The sequence below is a fragment of the Vulpes lagopus genome, chromosome 5 (genome assembly GCF_018345385.1).
Source record: "Vulpes lagopus strain Blue_001 chromosome 5, ASM1834538v1, whole genome shotgun sequence".
NCBI classification, from domain to species: domain Eukaryota; kingdom Metazoa; phylum Chordata; class Mammalia; order Carnivora; family Canidae; genus Vulpes; species Vulpes lagopus.
Genome location: NC_054828.1, coordinates 129,300,198 through 129,320,219, shown reverse-complemented (window position 1 = coordinate 129,320,219; position 20,022 = coordinate 129,300,198). Strand labels below are relative to the sequence as shown.

The 20,022-nt window shown below is 52.5% G+C and overlaps 1 protein-coding gene across 1 annotated transcript; it reads right to left on the bottom strand.

Annotated features, from left to right (window-relative positions):
• Positions 1–3,689: 3,689 nt before the first annotated feature.
• On the bottom strand, positions 3,690–17,060 carry CMPK2 (cytidine/uridine monophosphate kinase 2). Its single transcript, XM_041754011.1, has 5 exons — positions 16,462–17,060; positions 15,020–15,134; positions 13,665–13,866; positions 6,998–7,231; positions 3,690–5,408 (listed from the first exon to the last, which is right to left on the bottom strand). Exons 1-5 carry the CDS (start codon positions 17,047–17,049, stop codon positions 5,291–5,293), a joined length of 1,257 nt encoding a protein of 418 aa, XP_041609945.1. The 5' UTR covers positions 17,050–17,060; the 3' UTR covers positions 3,690–5,290.
• Between the last annotated feature and the right edge of the window lie 2,962 nt (positions 17,061–20,022).

Here is a 20,022-nt window from a genome sequence, read left to right as displayed (position 1 = left end):
GTCTGCTTCTCCGTCTCCCTCTGCTCCTCCCCCCTGTTCATTCTCTCTCTCAAATAAATAAATAAAATCTTAAAAATAAATAAATAAATAGAGTGACCAGGGTACAGGGTACAGGGTACAGGGAACACAGATACAGAGGTCAGTGGGTATCTACAGCAACAACCCAGAAGGTGAGAGCTTCACTCCATGGGATCCAAAGCCACACTCAAAGCTTTCGATCTTACACAGCAGCCAAGAGCCGCCACCGAGCATTAGCAGAGCCTGAAGAAAGCATCTTACCGGGAAGGTGCAAAGGCACAGAACCCCACCTTCGAGGAAATGAGGACTTTGGGCAAAGCTATAATTGACAGTCCTCCTAACTCTGGAAACGAGCTAGGGGTGGTTGAAGGGGAGGAGGGCGGGGGGTGGGGGTGACTGGGTGGCGGGCACTGAGGTGGGCACTTGACGGGATGAGCACTGGGTGTTATTCCGTATGTTGGCAAATTGAACACCAATAAAAAATAAATTTACTTAAAAAAAAAAGAATGGCCAAAGTAAAAAAAAAAAAAAATTGACAGTCCCAGAGAGATCAGTAAAGATCTAAAACCCAAGAAAAAAGAAAATTTTTTTTAAAGGAAAGAATATTTAGGTAACAATACAAAGAGAGGAAGAGAACGAGGAAAGGATCAAGGGAGGGAGAAAGAGAAAGCTTTCAGAATTTACAGACATCACAGCAGAAACAAAAGTCATAATAAAAAGATTTTAGACACAAAGTTGAAGAAACATTCTAAACAGTAGTAAAGAAAAGATAATATGTGACAGAAAAGATAAGGAAATTAGAAAACCAGTCCAACATGTCCAACATCTAAATAACAAACCATGTAGAAAAAAAAGAACAGAGGAACAGAATTCATCAAGGAATAACAATTCAAGAAAATCTCCCCAAACTCAAGGATGTGAGTTTCTAGAGGAAAAGGACCCAGCAAGAGCCCAGCAAAACTGGACGGAAACACACACAGCGGATCACGTCACCGTGAAACTCAGAACCTACTAGCCGGCTCCCCACGGGAAAAACTAAGTGGGAGATGCTGAGGCCCATACCCCCCCCCCAAAATTCCTGCCTCCAGGCTTCACCCCAGAACTGAGAGTATGAGCTCAGTGAGGGGAACACGGAGAGCATCCATCTCTCCATCCGGGACCTTGAACTTCTCTAAACCAACCCGAAATAAAGTCATGTCATAATAGGGGCACCTGGGTGACTCAGTCGGTTACTTGTCTGCCTTCGGGTCAGGTCATGATCCTGGGGTTCTGAGATCAACCCCCATGTCGGGCCCCCTGCTCAGCGGGAAGTCTGCTTCTCCCCCCATGCCTTGCGATCTCTCTCTCTTTCTCTCTTGCGTTCTTTAAATAAATTTAAAAAAAATAAATTTAAATAAATAAACCAGGCTATCTCAACTGGAATGATTGAGCAAAAGGAGGCCTTGACATCTACTTTCCGAACAGTTTTTCTTTGTGCATTACCTAGGAGGACCGTCGAAAGGTCATGTTCTATTAAGTTTAAATCTTTTTTTTTAATATTTTATTTATTTATTCATGAGAGACACATAGAGACAGAGACATAAGCAGAGGGAGAAGCAGGCTCCCTGTGGGGACCCCAATGTAGGACTCAGTCCCAGGACCCCGGGATCACGCCCTGGGCTGAAGGCAGATGCTCAACCACTGAGCCACCCAGGAGTCCCAAGTTTAAATCTGATAGGACTAAATACTTGTCCTCTACTAACCATTATGGTGCTCGTGACAAAGACCCAATTATTGATAGGCAACACAAAGGGAGAACGTCTTCTCCTAGCCGTCGATTACAGCTATGGGCTGAACGGATTCCGGGAAGCTTTTTTTTTTTTTTTTTTTTTTTTTTATTTATGATAGTCACAGAGAGAGAGAGAGAGAGAGGCAGAGACACAGGCGGAGGGAGAAGCAGGCTCCATGCACCGGGAGCCTGACGTGGGATTCGATCCCGGGTCTCCAGGATCGCGCCCTGGGCCAAAGGCAGGCGCCAAACCGCTGCGCCACCCAGGGATCTCCCGGGAAGCTTTTAAAGTGAAGAAAAAAAAATTCATACCTTCGCGGGGTGGGGGTGTGGGGAGAAAGGCCGGGCTCCGTCTCTCCTCTCCCCGCTCATACAAGGAAAATATCTAAGTCTATGAACGAAGCTGCATTCACTGAAGCCTGAGGGTTCAGATGGACTTGCCGGTGGATGTATCTGCCGACAGGAAGCATAGCTTAGTGTCTGGCTCCCAGGTTCAAAGAAAAACAACAGCTTGCGTACGACGAAAGCCTAAGGCCAAAGCCACTGTCTTCCAGCTCACCTGCAATCCTATTGCCGCTCTACTGCGCACAGAGGTCCCATGCTGGAGCTGCCAGCCTAGCAAAATGTAAACTAATCTTAGCGACATCCTTACTTTTTGCTGAAATGGAAATCCCTGGCTTTCACCAAGAGAAAAGTATTTTTGATGCTTCACACCTTCTCAGGTGCTTTGCATTCCGCTCAGGATTCCTTTAAAAGGACTTAGCCAATGTCTTTAACAAATACATATCATACATAACTGTACGTTATGCAGATACAGAAATATGCCCCCAATTATTTGAAGTATCTTACGCACACACGATATGGCACTTATATGTGCATCACTGATTATTTCCTTGATACACATTCCAGAAAGACCCCAGGGTCCAAACACTTTTAGGATGCTACACCCATTGGGGCTCCCGGCTGGCTTACTCTGAAGAGCGTGCCGCCCTCGATCTCGGGATTGTGGGATCGAGCCCCACGTTGTGTGTAGGGATTGCCTTAAAAAAATAAAATCTCTAATAAAAAAAAAATGCTACACAATTGCTCCAAGAAGAGAGAGATTTCACAGAGAGAAGGGTAAGGAGTTTCCAGTCTCGAGAAGCAGGGCCACGTGGCTGAGGAGCTGGAGGCTGCACACACAGCCCCTCCCTAGGCAGACACAGCTTCAGGGAAACACACACATTCACACCTAGTCCACATCGACGTTTGCATAAGTAAAAATAAGAAAGCCTTGATTCTCCATCTCTACGCGGCCCCTTCCTCTCTTGGTCCTGAGATGGCTCAGGGTCACCCTGAACCCCAGGCAGTGTGAAGGGTCAGAAGGGGAGGGGACCGTGCCCACACCCCCCTGCTCACAGACCACCAGAGGAACCTGCGCGGGGCCAGTTGGAAACCCCAGAAACGTGCTGGCGATCCTTGGCAGCCGAATGTCAAGAAGTCTATCACTGTGGAACAAAGGGAGAATAACTATCTGGGACACCTGAAGGCCTGTCACAAGAACAGAAGCGAGCATGAACTTGCCACGACACGGAGCCAAGGAAATGCTTCCTTGTCATCAGCTCCTGGGTAGGAGGCGCTGTCCGGGCTCACGCTTACAAATCACGTACCCGTCACTGGGTACAAATCCCCGAGTGTACAAAGAACTGTTTTTTGTTTTTTTGTTTTTTTGGTTTTTTTTTTCTGCTCCATTTCCTGGAACGATGTTTGAAACAAAACAAAAATGCCCTCCTTCCCCTGAAAGCACTTTGACCACAGCTTCCCGTGGGCCCACGAGCTCCCACCTTCCCACCTCACTGACCGCAGGGGAACAGCCCCCCGCTCCCCGCCCCAGAACAAGAGGCACTTGTGACAACGCCACGCATCACAAAATCACAGCGACTTTATTCATTTGCAAGGTACAGAAGGAAGGCGGAAGATCTTTGTTCTTCCAGGCTGCCGACGACGTTGGCTTTTCAAACTGTTCCAAGTACAGAACACCAAGAACATAATTAGATATCACATCTCTCAGAAACCCGGTGCTATTGGTCAGCTTTAAAAAATATTTGCGACGGAAACCAATTACATATTTATACACATAAATATATCAATGTAAAAATTACCTATCATTCTTTGGGAAAACGGTATTGATATAGTTATTAATACTAAACTTTACTATAATTTAAGATTCTATAGGATAAATCTGATAAGGCCTGGAATTATCTGCCGGGGCGGGGGTGGGGGTTGGACATCTAACCTGCAAACTTCACCTATCTGAGACCTGGAAGGAATTGCAGATAATCACCTGGTTCAGCAAACTCCTTAGGATAGATAAAGAATCATCATCACTTTTTAGATCAGGTTACATGGACTGGTGATGTTAAGTGACTCACCCAAGGCTGCATAGTTATTAAATTTCCTCTTTCCTCAGCTTTTTGTTCCCCCCTAGGCACACAGATCTCAACGCTGATTTCATGTGTAAGCATGAGACATTCAAGTGCAAGATAATTTTCTAAGAAATCCCATTCCAGGATCCACTATGCTTATTGAGTAAGATAAATTAAATCTGTGTCATGAAAATACACAACAAGCACTGCATTTAGCTTCTTGGCTTCAATTTTAATTAGTGAAGCAGAGCCCCCACACTGAGGAGAAACATGGTGCAAATATCAATATAACTATATTGCTCGATTGGCTTAGTTTAATGCATCCAGTTCAGTCCAAAACACTCATCATATCCAAAGCCGTGTTTTTCAGAGGAAAGGAAAGAAACATAAGCAAACGGAACAAAATTCAAAGAAGGTTAGTATATTTGTAGGTAGAGCATCTCAGGTTGGCAGTCTCTACATTTGACTCTGAAGTGCTAACCAAGAGGACCGTCTCAGGGGTTGGAGGGCACAAGTCATATGTCTTCTTTGTAAGTGCCGCCTACCCAGAGCCCAGGTCATGGGGTCTGTGAGCTTGTCCCCAGGCAGCCAGGACACACGGACCTTTTCTTCCGGAGCACGTGGCTCTAGGATCAGGGCTGAGTCCCCAGGGATGGAGTGTGATCATATTGGGAAGAAGGAAACTGTGTCACATGGAGATATCATTAGGGACCCAGGTGTAGGCACGGGAGAGGCTGACGGGGCTCCCGCTGACTTGGAACATCTTCCTGGTCACTTCCATGTACATCCTGGTACATCCTTTCTGGATGAGACAAAACTTGGAGGGATCTCGTAGGAATCCCCAGGAAAATGTTACAGTGGAAGGAAGCAATCGCTGATCCCTGGCTGGAATGCGACAGTCTCAGCCTTGATGGGTCCCTGGGTCAGAAGGGAGGACGGTCATTTAAGTAAAATCAAAATGCCCGGTCTCCAATCTTCCAGTGCACACCATGTGTGTGCAACAGCCATCTGGGAAGACCGCGTAACCAGTCGTGGGCCTGGATGTATCCACCAACATCAAATCCAGCAAAATGTATAATTACGTTTGGAGTAATTACAATTAATTACAATTATTTTGGATTATGCTTAAAACCATCTGGAGGACTTCCTCTCTGGAGGGGCTGGCATCCACCACGAGGCAACCAGGGTTCTCCATCCGCTGATAGGACATTTCTACCCTGGGGACAGGCAAAATGAAAAGAGCTGGCTTAGTTTGTAACACGGAACCTCCGTGCAGATCTGTCTTCCTACCGTAATGTACGCAGCTTGCAGGCTGGGCCCCCCCTGTTTATCCACAGGAGAGATTTGATAACATTTTATTTAAGAAATCATAAATTCATAATAAGGCTGAAGAGCTAGCAATTAGTGTTACCTAGGACCTAGCAAGCATCAGCACGCTGCGCGGTTCTTCCGGTTTCCTACTGAGGGTAACCCCGGAAAGGCAGTGACATCATCCCCATTTTGCAGAGAAAGCAGCAAAGGCTCATAGAAGTTAACTAGGGGCACCTCGGGGGCTCAGAGGTTGAGCGACTGCCTTGGGCTCAGGTCGTGGTCCCGGAGTCCTGGGATCGAATCCCACATGGGGCTCCCCATAGGGAGCCTGCTTCTCCCTCTGCCTGTGTCTCTGCCTCTCTCCCTGCGCGTCTCTCATGAATAAATAACAATATAATCTTTAAAAAAAAAAATTTTTTTTTAATTAACTAATTGGACAACTGGGAAATTTCTCCACGGTCTGGGTTCGGACAAGCTGGACGTCCTCAGCGTAGACACTGGTTTCACGGGTGAGTCTTCTAAAGTGTCACCAGGTTCCCACCTCATCCTCTGCGTGGGCCTTGCTGCCTGTGAATGCCTGTGCCACGGCCTTAGGGAAGCGGGACGGCCTGGGGCTCCGATGGACGGACGCTGTTTACCGCTCACTAGCTGGGGGAGCTCAGCCAACGTCTTCCCCCCCCCCCCCCCCCCCCCGCCTCTGTTTTCTCATCTGCAAAACGAGGTCTGCAGTCATGCCTTCCTGGGGAGTGCGTCACGAGGTCTAATTGAATTAATCCAAGCAAATTGTCTGACATGGTTTCTCTGCACACAGCTGAGCTGTTATTTAATTATTTATCGGAGGACCGTGTTAGGAGAGCGCGGCTATCATTGTTTATTTATGTAAACTGCTCTGCTCTGGCTCTTCGAACGGGCCCTACAGAAGCCATTCACACTCAGCCACAAAGCACTGAGGCGCTTCACACCCTCCTGCTGGCGTTTCCTAGATTTCTAACCAAAACAGAAGCACCGCCTTCCAAATCGGATTGTCGCCCCAGTTTTACTAGGTGGTAGCTGTGCTAATCATCTAGACAAATCTAAACTTAACCCTTGGAGCCTCCGTTTTGTCAACGGGACAATGTGGCTGACGTGGCCCCCGCAAGGATCCGAGAGCATCAGGACCCAAATGCCTGACACAGAGGAAGCATCTGTAAGGAGAAGTCACGTGGAGACCATTGGCACCCAGGGCCACCGCAGGATGACCCAGGACCCGAAAGCCAGACACGCGTCCTGTATGTACCCAGGTTCACACTGTTCCCAGCACAGCTGGACTAGAAGGAAGATCTGATGCCCGGTCCCATAGCCCGTGGTAACACTATCATCACAACGAGCCTAACGTGGAGGATAGTGTCCCTTGGGTTTGAGAACAATGTCATCTTCTCCACATACCTAAAGCCAGTGCTGATCCCGGCTCCCCACCATGACCCGGAACCCCTGGCTTTCGCATGGGGACACCTACTTCTGACGGAAGATGCTGTTGGCCTCCAGTTCAGTTTCTTCTCTGGTCCTCTCCATGCCCCGGCCCTGAATCCTACGCATCCTCTCCTCGGGACTCACTGTGAGCAGCAGAACCAGGTCGGGTTTGAGCAGGTCCCTGGGCCAGTGGTATATAGAATGATGGGCCGGGGGCAGGTGCTGGAGCCCCCCCGTCACCTCGGTGGCGATGGCGTAGGTGGCCGTGCTGTGCCAGTACCTGAGAAGGACAAGAGGAGTGAGTTCTCCATGCCCAGAGGCCAAAGACAGGGCGCGCCCGAAAATCAGCTGGACAGAAAGTTGAACCCAGGGATGGCTCTGCTCAAGTTTTCTTAGCATTGCATATGTTAAATAAATAAAACTAAATCTTTTTTTTTTTTTTTAATTTGAGAGAGAGCAGGGGAAGGAGCAGAGGCCGAGGGGGAAGCAGACTCCGATGAGCAGGGGCCCAATGCAGGACTCCATCCCAGGACCCCAGGATCATGACCTGAGCCAAAGGCAGACACTTAACCCACTGAGCCCCCCAGAAGCCCTTAAATCTTATTTTCAAAGTATTTATAAAATATAAAAAATAAGCCAAAGTCAACAACCACAAGAGGAATGGAGTGGGGTCATCACGGTTGCTCAGCTGAAACCGCATTTGTCGCCAGGTGACACTGTTGGGTCTCTCTGGCCTGGCCTACGCTGCCTTCTGTGAAAGGGAGGGCAACCGGGACGAGAGGTGCATCTGGCAGCCCACGTGCATTTAATCTTGTCTCTTGGCAAATAAAACTCTGCAGGCCCATTCACTTCCAGGTTGTTTTTAAAACGCAACTTGCGGATGAAATCCACGTTCTGGGGACCCTGTCCTGCCCAGTGCCCGGCCACCTCACCGTGCCTGGCATCTGTAGGGGGAGAGATGAACCCAAATACGACCTCCACTTCTCCATGAAATCCTCCCTGAGCGGAGCAGGGCCCTCTCGACTGGCTTGTTTTAAATGTCTGAGGGGGAAGAACGGAAAATCACAACCAGAGAAGAAAACCTATTTCAAAATGCCCCACGGCTTTCCACTGCTCACTGGAAACGTCCAGCCTAACGAAGACCCAGCACAGCATGCACGGTGCGTTCCCTGGCATGCTGCGTCAGGCCAGCCTCTCCTCACACCCTCTCCTCGAGCCGGAGTGGGCTGCTCGGTGAGCAGAACTCCTACTCAGCCTGCAGAGCCCTGCTCAGAAAGCCCCCAAGCAGAGCTCACTGTTCCCTCCTCTGGGCTGTCAACGCCCTTCACACTCGACTCTACTGAAGCGCTTCTCGTGGTAAGGAAAAGACACTGGTCTGGAAGTAAGACCTGTCTTGACTCCTCCCTTAGAAGTTTCCTTTCTTAGTCACACCTGCATTTCAAAAGCTGAAAAGCTGAAACCAGCGTCTGGCACGCAGTCAGTACACACACAGTACACGTCCTCTGGGTGTGCAGATGCCAGTGTATTCATTGGCATGGCTTATTGTAATCTCATCCTGTTCACGTCCTATTCCAATCTTCAGGGACTAAAAATGCAAAACTTCAAATATGTATCAAAGGACTATCGCCTACAAGTGATATTTGTGAAATGGTTTAAACATCCCAATGTGGAGAAGTACGCATGGCCTCTTCCTTGTGTGTATGTTTAATGCACTGCCCTCAGGGTTTTAAAATCCTAAATTCTGGGGGCACCTGGGTGGCTCTGTGAGTTAAGCTCTGACTCTCGGGGGGATGCTGGGTGGCTCAGTGGTTGAGCACCTGCCTCTGGTTCAGGGCCTGATCCTGGGGTCCCAGGATCGAGTCCCACGTCGGGCTCCCTGCAGGGAGCCTGCTTCTCCCTCTGCCTGAGTCTCTGCCTCTCTCTCTCTCTCTCTCTCTCTCTCTCTCTCTTGGTCTCTCATGAATAAATAAATAAAATCTTAAAAAAAACTAAAGATGAAAAATAAATAAAATCCTAAATTCTCAATCATTTTACATTTGCACTACTTCGCACGCTGAAAAGGACATTTTGGAATCTACCGAATAAATTCACAGTGTCGTCTGAGCTGCACACTGCTTTATCCCCCGCCGCCTACTTGCTCTGCGGACCCAGGTAACTCATTTAAGCCGCTAGAGCCTCAATTTCCTCCTCCCGAAAATGAGAAGGATCCAATCTTTGTTTTCCTCCCATAGTGGCCGCAAAAATAGACAAGTGCTTTAAAAATTGTGTCATGCCGTCATTATAAGACAATACCTATGCTCACTGGACACTAAAGCTGCATTTTTCTTTTTTTTAATAATAAATTTATTTTTTATTGGTGTTCAATTTACCAACATACAGAATAACACCCAGTTAAAACTGCATTTTCAACCGACAACGATACAGACAATATCAAAAAGGACCAAAAAAATTAATTTGGGAGGCGATCAAGTCTGCTAGCATCCGCCCTTCAAAGCCCCCCGTCTGCCTCCAGAAGCGTGCTCTGCAAACCCCCAGGCTCCGCAGCGTGCTCTGCAAACCCCCGGGCTCCGCAGCGGCCAGCTCCCGGAGCCCCGCCTGGGAGCGCTCCTCTGTACCACGGCCCTGATTCCCCACCTACAAACACGTGCCTTCACCTCCTCTGTGAGATGCATCTTGTCTCCCAAGCTGAATACAATCCATCCAGGGTCCCGGGGATCTTCTTCTTGGTTGCCAATTTTCACCACAATTTGCTCTGCATTTTGCACATGTCCCAGGCTCGCTGAATTAAATACTCAGCTATGAATACAGAGGCTGATATCACCTTCATTTTAAAAGGCTTCTTTTTGCAGAGAAACCATCAGCAAGAATAGATTTTTAAAGGTAATGAGGGCGATTAAGTTGCCAGCCTTAACCATAGGCACCATCAAAAACTACTCTGTCTCCCTCATTTGTTCAGCTAGGTGACGGTGCAGTCTAAAACGGATTTCATTAAAGCCTTTACACATGAACAAAACCCACCCAGACAACAAATAACTGCTCTTTTCTTCTCACTTGACGAGGTGATACAGTATCTCTTTAAGGCACCAAATTGCCGACCACTCGACCACTCGCAGACACGAAGGAAAAGCAAGGGAAGAATGAGAGCCCTGTTTTCTGTAGCTGGAGCTCTCTCACGGGCAACGCGGCAGCTCGCTTCAAATAATCACACACCCTCTGGCCATCAACTGCAGACTCTCCGCTCTGTAGGATTTTCCATTCCCGCCATCCCAGGGAAGCCCCATGGGTTCAAATCAAATGCACCTTGCCAACACGTACACGGCTTCTATAAGAATGCTTTATATCTTAATAGCAATTTGCTTGCGCATAGCATTTCCACCTGTATCAACCCATTGGCGATTCATCACCAGTTCTAGACGCAGGCCGGGGAGGGGTAAGGAATATCTCCATTTAGCAGCCTGGGAAGCTGGGAGCAGAGAGGAGAGGTATCTGCCTACACGCAGAAGCAGCTTCAGGACTCGGTGGGCGGGGGGGGAGGTCTGAGGAAATCACCTGCCTCCGGAAGCCACCCCGTATCAGGACAAGTTTGGTCTTTCTCCTCGAAAGAGGATGCTGTATGAAAAAAAAAGACCTCTGGGGTCCCTGGGTGGCGCAGCAGTTTGGCGCCTGCCTTTGGCCCAGGCCGCGATCCTGGAGACCCGGGATCGAATCCCACGTCGGGCTCCCGGTGCATGGAGCCTGCTTTTCCCTCTGCCTGTGTCTCTGCCTCTCTCTCTCTCTGTGTGTGACTATCATAAATAAATAAAAATTTTAAAAAAAAAGAAAAAAAAGACCTCAAATACGGTAGATCTGGACACGTTAATAATAATAGGGCAAAAACGCCCCATGGGCAAAGAATCCCACAAAGGGATGCAATCTCTTACCTTCTCTAGGATCGCCTATAACTTGCAACCTTGAAAGAACACTCTTGCCACCCCCAGAGTTTACCCTGCCTCCTGGCATCGTGGCGTGGAGGACAGCGCCGGCCCTTTAGCTTATTCTCACTGTTTTCATCTTGCCTGGTACCATCGCCTCCTCCCACTTAATACCCTACACATGCTCAGAACCGCCTTCTCCTGGACCACTTCAGAGATACAGAGAAAGGTATTTCAAGAAAGGGGTAGAAGTTTCCGGATACGGCCCACTAGCTGGCAACTGATCAACTTACCCCCCAGGCACAAGTGGAAACCTGGAATAAAGGCTGGCGAGGCTAGGATAGGAGTCAAAGAAAACCCTCAAACACTGCTGAGCGGGGAGGACAGCAGGAGCGGTGACAACCACTTCAGAAAACTTTTCACGAGACCTGCTAAATCCGAACACACGAGAAGCCCACATCCCTACAGTTCACTCCTGGGAACCTGTGCACCAGAACTGCACATATGCCTGCAACAAAGTCACGTAAAAAACGTTCATGGGGCACCTGCGTGGCTCGGTCGGTCGGTTAAGCGTCTGACTCTTGATTTCAGCTCAGGGCATGACCTCAGGGTCGCGAGATCGAGCCCGGTGTCAGGCTCTGTGCTCTGCATTGAGTCTGCTTGAGAGTCTCTCCCTCCCCGCCACCCTCAGCCCACACTCTCTCTCTATTAAAAATATATATATTAAATATATATATATATGAAAAATATTTAAAAATAAAAATAAAAAAATATATATATGTTCATAGCGGCAGGGCGACAGACCCAGCAAATCCCCGGTGACAGAGGGGAGGGCCGTGGCTACCACGGGGCGGGGAGGGCAGGGAAGAACAGGCCGTGGTGCGGAAGGAGAATGAGGTGGCTTTGTGAGGTGTGGCGACGCTCCAATGTGGGTGAAGGCTCTCCCTGGGTGGGTTCACTGCTTGAAATTCCTTGAGGTTTACATTTAGGATTCGTGCTTTTTCCTGAATACTTCTCATACTTCCATACAACTGCTTATCTTTCCAGAATAAGTAAAATTAAAGACAGAACAATACACATTCCCTGAGTTAAGCAATAATTGAATTGCAATCGATGACCTTTTGTACTTTGTTATCAGTTGCGTTTCGCTCTCCTCAGCCCTCTGTTAGATTCGTTCCATATCCTTTCACCCCTCCATACGCTACAGGTTGTATTATTTTGCAGGGCGTCTACTGGACATCTGTCTGCAACTGGATTTTTTTTCAGTCAAACTTAGGGCTTTGTAATCCATGCACACCGATGCACTGTACCGGTCCATGCTGCTGAACGGCGCCTTCGGTTTTTCAAATTGTTCAATATTATGAACGCAGTTGAAAGAAACTCTTGTGTTTCCTCAGTAGGGAGAAACAGTGTGCATTTTGCTGCACTTTCACAAATCACTCTCCAGCCCTCGTGCCAGGGCCCACCCCCCACCGGCACCTTGTAGGGCTTTTCTCCATCCCCACGATCTTCAGCTCCAGGTCTAAGGACCTTCCCATTGGTTCCCACCAGCCTGATGAGAGCAAAATGGGATCTCATCGCGACTGTGATTTCCGTATCATCGAGTTGGGTGGCTTTAAGGCGAGGCTGACTTGCTTGCCGTACACTTCAACCATTCTTGTGGTGTCTTATTCTACTTCTTAGGTACGGAATTTTAAAAATCTAAATCAGGGGGCCCCTGGGTGGCTCAGCTGTTGAGCGTCTGCCTCCGGCTCAGGTCGTGACCCTGGGGTCCTGGGATCGAGTCCCACATTGGGCTCCCTGCAGGAAGCCTGCTTCTCCCTCTGCCTGTGTCCCTGCCTCTCTCTCTGGGTCTCTCACGAATAAATGGAATCTTTTAAAAAATGTAAATCAGTTTGCGTCACTCCATTATCTGAAACTTTCCAATGACTCCCCCCTGCACTTAGATTAAAATCCACCCTATCCTGGCCTATGGGCCCCACTGTTCTATCTCCTGCCTCTCTCCGTTCATTCTTCCAGAAAGCACCCCCTCACCCACCATGTGCTCATCACACTGGCCTCTTCCTCCTCCTTGAATACACTACCTTCTCTCTGCCTGTAGGCTTTCCCCTCGCTGACCCATCTCTCCCTAATGCTGTTATTCCACAGCTTTCATTTCCATCTCTTTGGGGGCATTCGGAGCTCAGATCAACGTTACTTCCATATAGAGACCTTCCCCAGCCGTATCCACCTTGACTTATCCTCTTCAGAGTATTTATCATTCTCTGATATTATCATAGGTCTTTATGCACTTGATAATGCTCCTGCAATAGTATCTTTGCTCGATGAAAGCAGAGCATCATCGTCTAGCTCACTTACCACTGAATCCCCTAAATTGAGAGTCTTTGGCACACAGTAGATGCCCAATAAATGTTTTATAAATAAGCTGATGAACCAATGGACCTGAAAGCATTGATTTCTAAAGCAGAAGCTTCTACTTCTGTCAATACCCTCAATATTCTATTTCCAGCTCAGTCCAGTTTCTTAACCCCTGCAAGACCTAACGCTTCTCATCAGTAAATCAGGGATAACATTTAGTACCCACCTCACCACGTAATCGCTCCAGATACGGTATAATAAAGGTGTGCTCTTAGCAAAATGCAAGCCTGTGGTGTAGATGATTAATCAAACATAGACGTTATTCCTATTCCTATCATAATACAGTTTGACTCAGTAGATACAGGGGTATATGTGCATATATAGGTACACACACACTTACATGTTAGCAAGAAAATGCCAAGTTCACAGCATCTTTATACCTACCTGTCTACAATCACGGGAGATTTGATAGATTCTTTAGCTATTTCAGAAGCTACAATATAATTGCCCAAAGAGTAAAAAGCTCTTCTAATAATAGTTGGCTCATCGTCAAAGATCTTCCTCCACTGGCTAATGCAAGCGGGCGGTGACTTTAAGAGGGCAGCCTTGAGGGAGTCTGAAACGGACTGGGTCACAGTGGTTTTACCTGCAGGACAGACACAAACATAGCGCTTCGTCATCACAGCCACCATACCACTCCCAAAGGCTCATATTAGCTCAGAGAGACTGAAGATACTCTATCCACCTTTATCTAAATCAAAGCAGTCCATTACCTCCTGTGATTCTTGATTTAAAAAAAAAAAAATAGATGCAGGCCTTTGGGAACCTGGGTTTCCTCTCTGTGGTATCACAACACTTGGAGGAAAACTGAAATGGCACCCCTGTCTACAAATTAATGCTAAGGGCAGCCCGGGTGGCTCAGATCACTGCCTTCAGCCCGGGGCGTGATCCTGGAGACCCGGGATCGAGTCCCATGTCGGGCTCCCTGCATGGAGCCTGCTTCTCCCTCTGCCTGTGTCTCTGCCTCTCTCTGTGTGTCTCTCATGAATAAATAAATACTTTTAAAATTAAAAAAAATTAAAATTAAAAAAAATTAACACTAAACTCTGGCAGAGACCTCCAGGCCCTGGGATAACCTCCACCTGGTTCTTCAAAACACCGTGCACCTGCTGTGGAGGGAGCCACAACTCGCGCTGAGCCACCCGTGACATCAGCCGCAGGCTCCACCTTGTCCTCGTCAGTATCCTGCTGCCCTGGGAGCTCTGCTTCTCTTGCTTTTGTGTTTTGGGCTACGTGTGAGTGGTCCATTGTGTTTTGACATCTGTGTGGCAGCTCCAAGGCTTTTTCCGTCCACTTCCTAGTTCTTCCTAATTTTGCTGCAAAAGGGTCCTCTGCACGGCCTGTGGTTCCCAAATGCCCCAGCCTGGCTCAAGTCCCTGCACTTTGGCCCACACTGTTCCTTCTGCCTTCCTCACCTGACCAGCTCTGATCTGTACTGAAAACGCAGTCCAGGTGTCAGCCCTCCAGAGCCATCTGCGGCCCACACCGAGCCTGCATTAAGTGCCTTCTAGTGGTCGCCAGAGCACCTGAGGCACAGCCTCTCCACCTCTCCCTGCACCCTCCCCACCCAGGTCTTACTCATCTTTACATGCCAGGCCTGCCTAGCTGCGTGCTGGCACACCCCCGAGGCCTACACGACGCTCGTGAATTGAACTCTGTCAAGTTTTGCTTCTTAAGACCAGTCTATTCCCACAAGGGATCAACCAACCGCATTGCCTGTAACTAAAAGGTAATATTACCAGTGGCATCCAGTCCTTCGATGACAATGACCGGGAACTTCCCCTTCTGGACCTGCTCCGGGCACTGGTCAACCAGGTCGAGCACTGCTTGAGCTTCAGGAATGAAGGGGACACACTGCAAAACAATGTGTGGGCATCAGCAGTGAAGCAACGGGGCTTTTGCAACGTCTAACTGCAAAGGACAAGATTGCCCGATGCTCAGAAGGCTCGGGGTGTGTTTGATGCCATGCGGAACTCATAGCACTTTGAACCTGGGGAGAACTGAATTCCTTCTTTTTTTTTTTTCTTTTTTTTTTTTTTTTTACTGAAGAGCTGTGGCTCCTAAAGGCGGTAGCTGCTGAGATCACTCAGCCCTCCCCGACCCGCCGCCAGGCAAGACCCAGATCCAGGTCTCCGGGGCAGGCGGCACCGTCCCCTCCTAACCGCTAGGGGGCGCAGAGGAGAGCGGCGCGCGGCGGCCCCAGGTAGCAGCGCAGGTGTGCGCGGCCCCCAGCGCTCTCACCTCCGCGGTCCCTCCGCCGCCGCCCTCCCCTGCCTCTCTGCTGCAGCGAGGCCCACGCGTGACTCCATGCGTGCATGCATCCGAGGGCCAGCATGGCCAGCCCCATGGCAACTCGCTCAGCATTAACTCTCATCCGCGGACCAGGGAAACTGAGGCAAGGCGGGATCTGAGAACCTGAAAGTGACACCCGGCCTTGGGATTTAAACCCAGGCGGTCGGTCCCGCCCTCCTATCCCCTTGGTGGGACTATCCCCAAAGCCTGCGAAATACAGTAGGTTGCACCGCGCGGCCTCGGGAGGCCGACCTGGGCGCCCCCCGCCCACCCCGGGCTGCGCTGGGAGAGCATCTTCGCTCTCCTCCCCTGGGCACCTGCCGTGTGCCATTGTCGGCCTGTCCTACACGCAGCAGGGGCAGGTGTCACAGACTGAAGGGAAAACCGAGTGTTGGATGCGCGCCCTGGGCCGCAGCCCCAGGTGGGGGACGAGTTTCTGAAACCCCCAATTCATGCCCTTTTCTCCCCCGAACCACGCCCGGGCATCCCAGAGCAGTGTGGCTGCTTCCCAGGCACACGCCCCTCCCGGGTCCCCTCCCCGCCCCCTGCCAGGTGCCTTTGGAGCGGACGCCGCGCGCCTGGCGCTGGCACCTGAGCTCCCGCCTCCTCGGAGGAGGAGGGGCTCCCGGCGGGCAGGGGTGCGGGGGTGCAGGGGTGCAGGGGTGCAGGGGTGCAGAGGTCCGGGGGTGCAGGGGTCCAGGGGTGCAGAGGTCCAGGGGTGCAGGGGTGCAGAGGTCCAGGGGTGCAGGGGTGCAGGGGTCCAGGGGTCCAGGGGTGCAGGGGTGCAGAGGTCCAGGGGTGCAGAGGTGCAGGGGAGCGGAGTCGGGCGCTGCGGGGCCATCAGGTCCCCCCACCCCACCCCGGGCGCAGGGACGGCGCAGGCTCTTACCGCCTCCAAAACGGCGCGGGCGGCCCGGCGGTGCGGGAAGACGGCGGAGCTGGGCAGGTCGGGCAGCACCGGGTGCAGGGCGGGCTCGGGCACCGACACGACGCGCGCGCAGGGGCCCACCTGCCGCCACCCCTCGCCGCCGCGCGGCTCCCACAGGCGCTGCCACACCTGCCGGCGCGCGTCGCCCACCAACTCGCCGAGCCGCGGGCCCCCCGGGGCCTCGCCCAGCAGGGCGCAGAGCGCGCGCCGCGTGCCGGGGCCGTGGCCGGGGTCGAGCAGCAGGAAGCCGCGCTGCACAGGGTCCGCGCCGCCGGGGCCGTAGCACAGCAGCGGGCGCAGCCGGCAGCCCCGCAGGGGGCCCCCGCGCAGCCCGAGCAGCAGCCGCTGGAGCCCCCGCGCCGCGCGCACCCGGGCCGCGCAGCCCCCGCCCGGCGCCCGCCCCGCGCACAGCAGGTAGCCGCGGCCGCCGGGGCCCAGGAGCGCGGCCGCGCGGGGCTCGGGGCGCAGGCCGGGGTCGGGGCCGCCCACCGCGAAGTGGGCCAGCGCGCAGCCCGGCAGCTCCAGCGCCAAGCGGCGCGGCGGCTCCATGGCCCGAGCGGAGGCGCCGGGGCGGGCGGGGCGGGCGGGGCGCCGAGGTCATAAGCGCCCGGGCCCGCCCCCGCCGCCCCCGGGCCCGCCCCCGCCGCCGCCGCCGCCCGGGAAACGAAAGCTCAGCGACCCGCGGGAGGGGCAGGGCGGGGCGGGCGGGGGGGGCCCGGGGCGGCCGCAGGAGGCGCGCGCGGTCCCCGCTGCACCCCCACCCTCCCCGGGGTGCTTGGGCCCCGCGCTGGAGCAGATGGATGGCCCCAGGCCTTGCAGGGACCGAGCCCCCCTCTGGTTTCCTCCCCACCCACCCCGGGGTGCTTGGGCCCCGCGCTGGGTGCGGCGAGGGGAAGATGGATGGTCCCAGGCCTTGCACAGACCGAGCCCCCCCTCTGGCTTCTCCCTCCACCCCTCCCCGGGGTGCTTGGGCCCCGCGCTGGGTGCGGGGAGGGGCAGATGGATGGCCCCAGGCCTTGCAGGGACCGAGCCCCCCTCTGGTTTCCTCCCCACCCACCCCGGGTGCTCTGGGCCCCGCGCTGGGTGCGGGGAGGGGCAGATGGATGGCCCCAGGCCTTGCACAGACCGAGCCCCCCTTCTGGCTTCTCCCTCCACCCCTCCCCGGGGTGCTTGGGCCCTGCGCTGGGTGCGGGGAGGGGCAGATGGATGGCCCCAGGCCTTGCACGGACCGAGCCCCCCTCTGGCTTCTCCCTCCCACCCCCCCGGGGTGCTTGGCCCGCGCTGGGTGCGGGGAGGGGCAGATGGATGGCCCAGGCCTTGCACGACCGACGACCCCCCTCTGGGCTTCCTCCCCACCCCCCACCCCCACCCACCACACCCCGTGCTCTGGCCCCGCGCTGGGGCGGGGAGGGGCAGATGGATGGCCCCAGGCCTTGCATGGACCGAGCCCCCCTCTGGCTTCCTCCCCACCCACCCCGGGGTGCTTGGGCCCCGCGCTGGTGCAGGAGGCAGATGGATGGCCCCAGGCCTTGCATGGACCGAGCCCCCCTCTGGCTTCCTCCCCACCCACCCCGGGGTGCTTGGGCCCCGCGCTGGGTGCAGGGAGGGGCAGATGGATGGCCCCAGGCCTGGCACAGACCGAGCCCCCCTCTGGTTTCCTCCCCCCTCAACCCCCCACCCACCCCCCCCCGGTGCTCTGGGCCCCGCGCTGGGTGCGGGGAGGGGCAGATGGATGGTCCCAGGCCTTGCACAAACCAAGCCCTCCTCTGGCTTCCCCCTCCTCACCCCCCCACCCCCGGTGCTCTGGGCCTGGCGCTGGGTGCGGGGAGGAGGCAGATGGCCCTGTTGGGTACGGCCCGGGTGTGCGCACATGTGTGCATGTTCATCTCTCTCTCTCTCTCAATCTCTCTCTCTCTCTCTCTCTCTCTCTCTCTCAAACAGCGCGCGCCCCAGCTCTGCCCGCCTCTGGTCTCTCTGCCCAACCCCAGCTCTTCAGTGCAGTGCGGAGGCCTGACCCGGGCCTGACTGGCGTCCAGGGGCCCCCTCCAGGACCTCAGGCCTCCTCCGCCTGACCTGCTGTCTCTCTCGGCCTCAGTGGGACCCAAGCCCCAGTGGCTGCCTGGACTGCCTGAACAGGGAGCGCCACTCCCTCTTCTTCCAATTACTCCCCTCCCGTTTGCTGCAAACCAGACCCGATCTGCACCCGGAGCCAAACTAAAGTCCTTCCTTGGGGTCCGGTTTGCAGGTAGTAGCCTGCTGGCCCAGCCCCAAGCCCGCAGCAGCGCGCCTTGGCACAGCGGCTTTTACACAATCGTGCGGATGTCTGGTTTTTCACTCACGAGACAGTATCTTGGGAAAATGATTGTCAAACAGACTTAAAAATCCTGCGGGGGGAAAACTCATTTAGGATAGAGATAAGGATGAAAACCATTAGGTGAAGTGAGGGCAAATAAGCTATGATTTATGCAATTTGGATTTAGCACGGGTGTACATTTAATTCTGGAAGGAATACACCTTTTGGACTAACATGAACTCTTGTAGATGCGTGGTCGAAGTATGGGCTGATAGACCAGGAGCGATTCAGAGATGAAGATGGTTTTAGCTCTTTGAGAACAGGATCATTCTTACTCTCTGCGAGCAATCTGACTTTGGGGTATTGGGCATGCAGAGATGTCTTCACATCTGGATGTCACACAATAAATGATGAATTTGGAAAATAAGAATTGACAAGATAGATCCAGGAAGGAGAGCCGATTCCATAATCTAACCCCTAGGAAAGAAGTGAATGAAGGGCCCCTAAGTAGACACATTTGGTAAGTAACTGCTTTATTAGGGAACAGGTAACCCTCTACAACGTAAGCCTTCTGTTTATCTTTTATAAAGTTCCTTTGGATGCATTTGTGGGCTTCCAGTTTGAAAGATATTCTATTTAATTGCAGAGTTGATTTTCTCACTAAGTAATAGAGCTGACGTGCCTTCCTGCGAGGAGAGAGTCAACACAGCAGGTGCGGTGCTCACTCCAGGGAAGCCTGGAGCCGTGGTTGATCCTGGCCAAACCCTAGAAACATGCTCCTCAAAAGGTTCATTATATTAATCATTGATGCTTCTGTGTCTACACCCGGAGCGATGCCACATCGGCTTGTCAGCACTGTTTTGCACAAACGTCGAGATTGGTGATGGGCACCTCATTCACAGTTGGGTTTCTGAGATTAGGTGACCATGGCCGGCCACAGCAGGATGCGCCTATATATCTAGCCCTCCATGTAACTCCAGGCCCTGGGATTCGAGCAGGCTTCCCTGACCAGCTGGTTCACATGTGTCCTTGTAGCATGCTGCTAGAGGGAAAACTCCTCCAGAGCAACCCAAGATAGCCAAGGGCTCAGAAGCCTGTGTGGACCTCTCCAGACTCTGTTTGACTCTTTCCCTTCTTCCTGTTTTCACTTCGTATCCCTTCCCTGGAATACGCCTAACAGTGAATGTAACCTGTTACTGAGTCATACAAGTCCTTTTAGCCAATAAACA